Genomic DNA, 11075 nt, shown 5'->3' with positions numbered 1-11075 from the left:
TAAGCAGCAATTTGGCAAAAGAAGAATTCTATCATATAATCCAATAGGAATCAATGTTCATATGGTAATGTACACAAAACACTGAGAAAAACATGAACATTGCTTCTCTTTCCCAATCATTCCAAACTCAAAAACACCACAAATCCCATAAAGATTGCAACCAGAAGATCTAGAAATGAAGAAGAAGAAGAGTTATAATCGATCATAATAGGGAACTGGCAGTTCCCATAAGAAGGATCTTGTTCAGTCACCATAGCCAAACCAGAAAACTCACAGTTCCATCTCTTTTGGCTGTTCATTTGAAAGTACATATTAAACGCATAAGAAGCATTTCCTTCAGCAGTTAATTGATTGCATGAAGATCCATATTCCAAAGCAGTGCAATCTGATAAGCTACAAGCATAATCAATGTTATCAGCCAATCCTTCCCAATCCTTCACATTTGGGTTCAAAACACACCATTTTTTATCCATATATCTCACTCCTTCTACTGCTATTAACCCCTTTTCTTGTTCTGTTCCTGACAGATCTAGTTCATATTTTGGCTTACCATCGAATTCAAAGATTCCCCAATGCCTTTCAAAGCTTCCTGGCTCTATGCTTTTGGCATTTTCATCGATCAGGCTGAAGAGATAGACGTCAATTACGCCGACTCGAGCTGGCGTTCCCTCCCCACTTAGAGCATGTCTCAACAATCCCTGGTTGAATCGTTTGGCATCTTGGATATTGGCGTGTTTGTCGCCGTCCGTTGGCCACCCGATTTCCCCTACTATGATCTTCATGTCAGGATATCCTGCTTTCGTTAGAGCCGAAACGAGCGTGTCAAAATTGGCATCAAACACGTTGGTGTAGGTTAGATCTCCGTCTTTGATGGGCTTGTATGTTCCATCAAAGAATGCGAAGTCTATAGGGAAGTAGTCATTGCCATAGAGGGAAAGGAAGGGGTAGATATTGACTGTGAAAGGTGCATTGTTTATGGATAGGAAGTGTAGAATCTCGATCGTTAAGTCTCGGACTTCGGGCCGAAAATCGCCTGCAGATGGAACCGGGTTTGAGTCCGGGGAGTTGTAAATATCAGCATTGAAAGGAATAGTAGCTTTGACCTTTGATCCAAGCCCTGCATCATTTAAGGCTTGCTGGATATTCCTCAGGGCAGGCAATGTTAACTGAAGATAAGTGCCATTGTAGGACTTCAGAAAGGGCTCATTGCCTACTGCAACATACCTGCAAAACAAGTTTTCAATTGAATTTTATGCCTCACCCTTCATAAAATGCATTAACAAATCTCAACTCCCTCTCAACTCCTTCGTCAGCCCAAACTCACCGCTAGCAGATAATGTCTTCTTTGGGCTTTCCTTTTCGAACTTCCCTTCAAGATTTTAAAAATGTGTTTGCTAGGGAGAGGTTTCCACACCTTTATAAAGAATATTTCGTTCTCCTCCCCAACCAATGTGGGATCTCGCAATCCACTTCCTTCATGCCGGTGCTCGTCCCCTTCTCCAATCAATGTGGGACCCCCCAATCCACCCCTCTTTGGGGCCCAACATCCTTGCTAGCACACCGCCTCGTGTCCACTCCCCTTTTGGTTTAAGCCTCCTCGCTAGCACATTGTCCTGTGTCGGGCTCTGGTGCCATTTGTAACAGCCCAAACCCACCGCTAGCAGACATCATCCCTCTTTGAGTTTTCCCTCAAGGTTTTTAAATTGGGTCTACTAGGGAGAGATTTCCACACCCCTACTATAAAGAATATTTCGTTCTCCTCCTCGACCGATGTGGGATCTCACAACCCACTTCCCTTCAAGGCTAGTGTTCTCGTTGGCACTCATTCCCCTCTTTAATCAATGTGGGACCCCCAATCCACCCCCTTCGGGGCTCAGCATCCTTGCTGGCACACCGCCTCGTGTCCACCCCCTTTGAAGCTAAGCCTCCTCGTTGGCACATCGCCTGACGTTTGGCTCTGATACCATTTGCAACATCTCAAGCCTACCGCTAACAAATATTGTTCTCTTTAAGCTTCCTCTCAAGGTTTTTAAAACGCATATGCTATAGAAAGGTTTCCACACCCTTATAAAGAATGTTTCGTTCTCCTCCCCAACCGAAGCGAGATCTCGCACAAATATAGAACTAAACAAAGAAAATGGAGAAAGAAACAGATTGGTATTCAATGAATCGATCTAAAATGAAAGCAGCAGCAGAAACAGAGGAAATCATGAAGTGGGCATTTCATCAAACACCTAAAGTGCACAAAATAAAACACAAAATGCAAAGTTCGTAATGTAAGATCAAGAATCTTCAATACTCAACTTGATATTAACACCACCATGATAAGTATAAGCAGTAACATTAGCATCCACCCAATAAGCAGCAGCCTTAGAATCATCACTCATAATTTGCAGCATTGAATTGGGAAGAGCCAACATAACTTCAATATCAGTTCCAATAAGCGCTTCCAAAATCCTATCCTCAGCTTCAAAGAGCTTCAATTTAAGAAACCCATTTTCTTGAAGCATTTTAACAACTTTCTCTGGTGGGAGCTGGTGAGTAGCCATAGTTCCCCAGTTCACTCCAACACTTTCCCCGTTTGGGATAATCGTCAAGAACAACAAAAGAATTGTTCTGAGTATGAAATTCCTGTGGATTTGTAATTCAAACTTCGACATTCTTTTGCTTCTTTGAATCGGAATCTTTGAATAAAGAAGGAATCAAGAAAGGAGGAAGAAATAAGAGGTCTGTTTGGAGATTCAGAGGAGCTTCATGAGGGAGGAGGAAAAATGGAGTTCGATTTCAGAGAGACAAAAAAGGAAAGGAAAAGATTCGTTACTTAATTCAGTTATTCAGTTATGGTGGTGCGCACACTCTTATTTTTGTAAGCAGCTCAATAAATAAATAATAATAAATTAAAATAATAAATAAAAACAAAAAATATATACATGTCCCTATCTAATTCACTACCGTGCTTTATTTATTTATTTATTTATTTATATATATAGTGTTATAATATTGATATTTAAATTTTTATAAATTATGCTTGTATAATATATATTTTTTTTTTTGCTTATGAAATATCATTGAATTTATTTGAATGTAATATATTTTTTAAGCAAAAATTATGAATTAAAAAGACTATTTTAAATGAATTTTTTTAAAAAATAAAGGAAGATTTTAAGCAAAAATTATGAATTAAAAAGACTATTTTAAATGAATTTTTTTAAAAAATAAAGGAAGATTTCAAGCATGGAAATTTAAGAATAACTATAGGTTAGTGGCTACCCAAGGAAACTCCGATTCGATCTGCCCCGACTTGGAGGCATCTACCTCATCCCTCATCCCTCATCCCAATCACAAGGGGAGATTAATTATTCGATCTGCCCCGACTTGGAGGCATCTACCTCATCCCTCATCCCGATCACAAGGGGAGATTAATTCCTTGTTCTGTAAACCGGTCGCTGGTTGATCTGATCGGACCCAGGACAGCGAGAGCCCAGCTCGGGAGGACAGAAAGAACACTGCCCCGACTTGGAGGCATCTACCTCATCCCTCATCCCGATCACAAGGGGAGATTAATTCCTTGTTCTGTAAACCGGTCGCTGGTTGATCTGATCGGACCCAGGACAGCGAGAGCCCAGCTCGGGAGGACAGAAAGAACACTGCCCCGACTTGGAGGCATCTACCTCATCCCTCATCCCGATCACAAGGGGAGATTAATTCCTTGTTCTGTAAACCGGTCGCTGGTTGATCTGATCGGACCCAGGACAGCGAGAGCCCAGCTCGGGAGGACAGAAAGAACACTGCCCCGACTTGGAGGCATCTACCTCATCCCTCATCCCGATCACAAGGGGAGATTAATTCCTTGTTCTGTAAACCGGTCGCTGGTTGATCTGATCGGACCCAGGACAGCGAGAGCCCAGCTCGGGAGGACAGAAAGAACACTCTACAAAAATTCGATCCATGCAAACTCCCTATGGAGAATCTCCACTTTAATCTCTGTGAAAATAAATTGAGAATCTTACAAAGATGATGATTAAAACAGTTGGCAAAGACGGAAACAGAGAGAGAGGAATTATGCTCGTATTAGGTCTGATCCAATATTATGATATTAATTTTCATTTTCAAAATATTTAAAATCATTTTAAAAAAACATATAATTAATATAAAAAAATATTAATTAATAATGCAAATTGTGATGATCAAAAATAGAAAAAAAAAAGAATAATTTTGGAGACGAGTTGAAAAAGAGTGCTCCAAGTTGCAGACTTTCCAGCCAATGTCTACGTGGAATGCTTTCATCTAATCTCTCTCGCTCGGCTTCTTTCCCAAAGTTCATCCCTTTATCATTGCAAAAGGAGGAACAAAAAACGGATCAATCAAAAGCTAAAAGAGATTGCCAATCTTTTCATAAAGTTAACGACCAATTTTGATTTCATTTTTTAATAAAGTCCGAAAATAGTCGACTAAAAGTCGACATCCCACCAAAAAAATATGACACACGTTAACATCCGTTAAATATACTTCTAAAATGTTTCAATTCTTTTCTTATAGTTCATGGGTTAACGAGATTCCAGACTATATATTTCAATCATAGTTCATAAATTTGTGTTAACGAGATTCCAGTTGTCTGAACCAAAATGAATATTTAAAAATACATAAACCAAAACGAACCAATGCTAGATGTATACTGTACCATATAGCTAGCTTGTACACCTATATCGCATTAACGACTACGAATTACGATCTCAGAACTAAGAAACTCGATATGGATGAATTAGAAAAACGAGCCAACCTTAGAATCCCGTTAGCAACGGGATACGATTCAGCTAGCCAACTCTTCGTCGAAGCATTGTTGTGGAAGCCTAAAGCTTAAACAATACATTGCCTATCAAAACAAAGAACATAAGAAAGAGAAGGCAAGTGTTAAGAACAATGGAAGTAAGCTAAAAGAACAAATAGAGAGCAATACCTTGTTTGGTGCAACGTCTCTGACTCTGTGAAAAATAGGGTCTTGGATTTTAGCATTCAAGGCAGACTCGGCCACCTGCGATGAACAGTTAAGAAGATAGCATGAGAAGAAGGATGATTTTGGTAGACGAATATCGAAATAGGAGTCTGAACATACCGAAATGATGAACTCTTGATTCTCATTTGCTCGCATGAAGCAGTAACAGTGAATCCATGGAAGGGAGCCCTTCCAGTACTTCCTCGGAATCGAGCCCCTAAATGCATCTGGTAAGAAAATGCCGAAATATTCTTTGGTGATTAAACAAACAAATTATCGTTACAGATACAAAAGAGCATGACATGTCGAAAAGAGTAGCATACTAATATTGTAACAGCCTAAGCCCACCGCTAGGCGATATTGTTCTATTAGGCTTTTCCTTTCGAGCTTCATTTTAAAACGCATCTGCTAGGGAGAGGTTTCCACACCTTTATAAAGAATGTTTCGTTCTCTTCCCCAACCGATGTGGGATCTCACAATCCACCCCCTTTGAGGCCCAGCGCCCTCGCTGGCACTCGTTCCCTTCTCCAATCAATAAGGGACCCCCTAATCAACCCCCCTTCAAAGCCCAGCGTCCTTGCTGGCACACTATCTCGTGTTCACCCCATTCGGGGCTCAGCCTCCTCGTTGGCACATTGTCTAGTGTTTGGCTCAGATACCTTTTGTAACCGCTCAAGCCCACCACTAGTAGATATTGTCTTTTTTAGATTTTCTCTTCCCGGCTTCTCATAAAGGTTTTAAAACGCATCTGCTAAGGAAATGTTTCCACACCCTTATAAAGAATGATTCGTTCTCCTCACCAACTGATGTGAGATTTGTTAGCGGTGAGTTTGGGTTGTTACAATCAGATAGAACAATATCTGCTAATGGTAGATTTGGGTGGTTACATTTAGAGACTTATTGTTTCCCTTTCCATAATTTTCCCTCTAATCTCATACCGGCAGAGGTGGGCTAGCTAACATTGATACTTCCCAAGTTTCAATTCTTCCTCCAACATTAAAAAATGTATAGGAATATGCATAACAACCACGACAAGGTAAATGAAATAAACCCGAAAAAAAACGTTCATACCGAGAAAATGTAAAGCAGAAGCGGGGAGGTTCATAATCACATGATCAACATGCTCCCACGTCTTAGCATGAGATATTTCGGACCCCTTCAACCTCTTGTTACTGTTTCCTTTTCTCTTACCAGCTACACAGATGGAAGCATCATCAGCTATTCCATTATCTGCAACGCAAATTTTAAGAAGAAATGATCTTTATCGTTCAATAACAGCCCAAGCCCACCGCTAGTAGATATTGTCCTCTTTGGACTTTCCCTTTCGGGTTTTCCCTTAAGGTTCTTAAAACGTGTCTGTTAGGGAGAGGTTTCCACACCCTTATAAAAAATGTTTCGTTCTCCTCCCCAACCGATGTGGGATCTCACATACGGTGATGAGCAACATGCTATAAATTCTCAACGTCGAGCTGTCTTAATTGCTAAAGGTGTAGTAGATTTAATTTATAACAAAGATATAAAACATCTATATTCAGTTCCCACAATGAATTTTTTATAGCCCTACTTGGATTGGTGTCTTACCTTTCTCACAGCATTCTGAGGATCTTTTAAGAGCAGCAACAGATACATCAGCACTCCTTGAACCTTCTACACTTTCATCGCTAGTTTTAACACTACCTTGGACTTCCTCCACCTGAACTGAAGCAAGAATGAAAATTAAGAACCACGATACACGATCTCTATTACGAAAATTTCCTTCAATGATGATACTAAGCGGTCCCTCCAATACCTTTCTCACAAGCTTTTAAAACTGATGCGACAGATTCTGAATTACATTCATTGTCTGGCACGGTCATCAATTGAGAAATGAACTTCCTAGCGTCCAAATTATGAACATGAACACGATCACCGACTTTATTGATTTCTGCATTAATCTTCAGATATCGAACACTATCCGGGTTCAAGTCATTGGCATATACTATACAGCCTTTCTGGGCAGCTGGAATAGCAAAAGGACCAATACCGGCGAACATGTCGCAAATTATCTCTCCTGGTTGGAACAGTGAAACCAGTCTGATGTGTTCATGCTCTAATCTTGAGTTCCAGTAGACCAAACTGTAGTCAAGCTTAAAAGTTGCTCCATATTGCTTCACTTCTGTTTCCATATCATTCTCTCCCTTCAGAACTTCAAACTTTGGAACCCGAAACTCATTTGTTATCGACCCCACTTTATTTACCACTGTTTTGATTCTCGGATAATTTTTCTGCAATTAAATTTTGAAAAGAAATAATTACAAACGAATAAACGAGCATAGTTCAACGATTAAAAATTTTCAAATCTCTACTAGAGAGGTAGGTTTCAACCTCCATACCCCACGTAATATTCAAAAGAATTAGTTATAGAAAAGTTGTTATAGGGAAAATGAGGGGGAAAGGGACCAACAATGGCACTAAAAGCAATAAAGAAATCTGATTCTTGCTAAATCATTAGCAATTGAATTTTTGAAAAGGGTACCCCCTACACACACCCTCGGCCAATATGCCAGTAAGGAGGCTAAATCCTGAAGAGGGGGCGGAACGAGGCAGTGTGCCAGCAAGGACGCTGGGCTACGAAGGGAAGTAGATTGGGGGGTCCCACATCGATTGGAGAAGGGAACGAGTGTCAGTGAGGACGTTGGGCCAGGGGGTGGATTGTGAGATCCCACATCAGTTGGGGAGAACGGAACATTTTTTATAAAGGTGTAGAAACCTCTCCCTAGGAGACGCGTTCAAAAAAACCTTGAGGGGAAGCCCAAAGAGGACAACATCGGTTAGCGATGGGCTTGGGCTATTACACAAAGACACAAAGACACTTAAAAGCATAGAAAATGAACTAACAACTATAGAATAATGATCATTTATTCACAATTTACGTTTCAAATTCATTGGAAAAAATGAGTAAATGGATCTTGACGACGTACATCGTAAATAACCTTCGCAATGACTTCCTTATAAGGGAGCAATTCGTCGTGTATATTAAGGTGAGCTACGTGACCTGTAAAATCACAGAACAACATCACCTCCCTGTCAATAGTTGTAATGAACGAACAAGGAAAGAACGCACGTAAAAAGCTACAAACCGCACAAGCAAATGTAAGAAAGAAAGGAAAAGGAAAGACAAAACATGGCAATGGCTTGAGTACTTAACTATTGTTTCAAAAGATGATGGCACTTCCACTCCATGAGGCAGAATCTGCTTCAGTACATGATCTACATAAGAACAACACGCTAAGTTAGCCGGCCATGAACAAGATGAACACATCAAATGTCAAGTAAACGCAAATATATAATAGTTTAAACTATCACTGAAAAGTAGACACGGTATATGCAATCATCATAATATTAGTCAAAGACAACATACAACACTTCCCGGACTGGAAGTCGGGAACAAGGTCATGATATGATGTTTTTACGCAATGAAAGGTCCAAACATGATTGCTTGTGTATGCGTTTCCCTACCCCAATAGTCAGGTTACTTACTGAATATTTCTTAAAATACTCAAGCCACGTACTACTCTTATTTTTCAAGTTAAGGTAAGGCACCCCTTTATGGAAAACGACGTTGAAGTAAAGGTCATGGGACCAAACCTGGGTAGTCGCATTCTTTTTGTTTTAGTAGCCCGTAGGTTAGATTAGGGCATTGTCTCATTTTTTATTTAAATTCATATATTTTCCCCTATGTTGCCCAAAATGAATTTATTATAAACATTTATGTCCATGGCATCGTTATGAAATATTTCCAGACTTTTACGCACATATTAGACACGTCATGCATGTAGTGACATCTCTATTCTATAAAGAAAAATAGGGTCGATACACACAATGCGTCAAGTCATGTGTGGAAAGTAACTCCGAGTAGTGTAAACAAGAAAAAATAAAATGGATAATCCTGAGGAGAAAGTAAAACTTGCAGGATGCATAAAATAAAATACGAGATTATTGAAACTACCTGTTCCCCAATAAGAATATCCAAGAGTTAGTGAATAAGGAACTAGTTCAATCTCGCATAAACCTTTCAATTCTTCAAGCTTCATTTCTGGAATTTCTGACAACTCTGAGCCATTCAAAGAATCACAACAGAGGAAATTTCCTTAAAAAAGGACCAAAAAGGGAAGAAGAAACGTAGGATGCCATTTCAAAGAGCTTTGGCTCACAGAAAGTCTTATTAAAGAGCATGATGAACAGAGAAAACCAAGTCTGTAAGTGCAAGGACAGAGAATTTTACCTGTAGATTGAACTTTTTCCGATAATATAACATACCGATTCTTATCACATGTTGGATCTTCCGTCACAGGTTTAATCCGGGGCCTATCAATTAAGTACCTAAAAATTTTACAGAAGAAACGAACTGAGACCGAAGAACAATCTACCTTCAAAACTAAAGGCAATATCGAAACAATATTTTCAAGAAAATAGAGATTGTCGAACCCGGATGAGAACGATGAACAGTTCAACTAAGAAACGAAGAAATGTACAATTAAGAAACTAAGCAACAAAAAACAAGACGTACCCGTTCAGTATTTTAATGGCGGATTTACAGAGTTCCCTGGGAATTCTTAGCGCCCAGAGTTTCAAATGCACGTCGAATTTGCTTTCGTCCAGCATTGGTCGATTTACAAGTTCGATTTTCCTCAATAATCGATAGTAGAACAAAAAAAACACCGAGCTCAATAAGAATTTCAGATCAGAATAGCATAATTATCGTCCTCCAGCAATAAAAAAATTGAAAAGAGACGAATAAGCTCGGAGATTTTCGCTGCGAACAAAAAAAATCAGAATGGAGATTTTCACAGGTAGTGGGGAAGATTATGAACGCAAACTGTCGCCGGAGACTGAGTTAAGACGGCGGCGACGGGACTAGGGTTTAAAGCTTAAGCAATCAGTTCTCTACTTGATTACGCGGCGTCGTTTTGAGTTAACATAAGATTTGGGCTGAACCGCCGGGGCCCAAGGGCAGTAAGTTGGGTTGGGCTCTTCACAGTTTAGTTGATATTTTTTAAAAAAATATAAAAAATCAATTCGATTTATTAAAATTAATAGGTAAGCCATTTCTCGACTAAATTTGACAAAAATTATTATTATTTGATTTATGTTTATATTAATGATTTTTTTTTTTTTTTACTGTATTTTTTTTTTAATGTTTACCATATATTTTTTAGATTTAAGATTTTAAATTTTTTTTAATTAAATTTAGCAATATACTAATAAATTAAAACGGAAAAAATAGTTTATATATATATATATATATATATATATATATATATATATATAAAAATAACTAATGTTTTTCTATTAAAAGTTATGAAAAATGGTCACTCACAATTAAAAAATACCCTATTTTTTAAAAAATATTTGAAAGTTGAAGGCACTCTGTTGGGATTCGGATACTCCCGGACATAAAAAGATTGCAGTTGATTTGATAATGTTCGAGTGACATTGCTTCTTCAGCCCGAACCTAGGAATCCCTTACGTATGATACAAAATGGATCTTGTTCTATCGTTGATCATATATTTCTCTATGAACAAATACAAAATGGATGGATCTTGTTCTATCGTTGATCATATATTTCTCTATGAACAATAAGTTTGAAGAAGGGAAAGGAGGAGTCCAGATTTATTCAATCACATAGTTTAGGCTCCTAGAATATGGCGCCCTTGGGGCTTTCTATTTGATTGTATCGAAAGGCCCAATGAATCGAGATTTCCCTATGGGCTAGGTCATTTCGGGACAAGTGAATCATTTCTGATGAAGAGAATGATTCGGAGTTCTTGCAGAGTGGAACCGTGCAATCACATAGTTTAGGCTCCTAGAATATGGCGCCCTTGGGGCTTTCTATTTGATTGTATCGAAAGGCAATCACATAGTTTAGGCTCCTAGAATATGGCGCCCTTGGGGCTTTCTATTTGATTGTATCGAAAGGCCCAATGAATCGAGATTTCCCTATGGGCTAGGTCATTTCGGGATTTCTATTTGATTGTATCGAAAGGCCCAATGAATCGAGATTTCCCTATGGGCTAGGTCATTTCGGGACAAGTGAATCAT

The 11075-nt window shown here is 38.9% G+C and overlaps 2 protein-coding genes across 4 annotated transcripts; both read right to left on the bottom strand.

Moving 5' to 3' along the window:
- On the bottom strand, positions 1-2849 carry LOC111443850 (glucan endo-1,3-beta-glucosidase 8-like). Its single transcript, XM_023081674.1, has 2 exons — positions 2305-2849; positions 1-1224 (listed from the first exon to the last, which is right to left on the bottom strand). The coding sequence occupies exons 1-2, from the start codon at positions 2658-2660 to the stop codon at positions 117-119; spliced, it is 1464 nt and encodes a 487-aa protein (XP_022937442.1). The 5' UTR covers positions 2661-2849; the 3' UTR covers positions 1-116.
- Positions 2850-4226: 1377 nt separating this feature from the next.
- LOC111443851 (tRNA (guanine(37)-N1)-methyltransferase 2) lies at positions 4227-9790 on the bottom strand. Of its 3 annotated transcripts, XM_023081676.1 has the most exons (12): positions 9543-9790; positions 9258-9355; positions 8982-9086; positions 8180-8242; positions 7954-8027; positions 6783-7257; positions 6575-6691; positions 6065-6223; positions 5114-5220; positions 4958-5032; positions 4781-4873; positions 4227-4326 (listed from the first exon to the last, which is right to left on the bottom strand). In XM_023081676.1, the coding sequence occupies exons 1-11, from the start codon at positions 9635-9637 to the stop codon at positions 4811-4813; spliced, it is 1431 nt and encodes a 476-aa protein (XP_022937444.1). In that variant the 5' UTR covers positions 9638-9790; the 3' UTR covers positions 4227-4326; positions 4781-4810. The 3 variants fall into 3 exon arrangements, with proteins under 3 accessions (XP_022937444.1, XP_022937443.1, XP_022937445.1); XM_023081675.1 differs by lacking the exon at positions 4227-4326 and having other exon boundaries at positions 4543-4873; XM_023081677.1 differs by lacking the exon at positions 4227-4326 and having other exon boundaries at positions 4781-4856.
- Positions 9791-11075: the final 1285 nt, after the last annotated feature.

The sequence above is a fragment of the Cucurbita moschata genome, unplaced genomic scaffold, assembly GCF_002738365.1.
Source record: "Cucurbita moschata cultivar Rifu unplaced genomic scaffold, Cmos_1.0 Cmo_Scf00006, whole genome shotgun sequence".
Classification (NCBI taxonomy): domain Eukaryota; kingdom Viridiplantae; phylum Streptophyta; class Magnoliopsida; order Cucurbitales; family Cucurbitaceae; genus Cucurbita; species Cucurbita moschata.
This window is presented reverse-complemented; position numbering and strand designations above follow the sequence as displayed.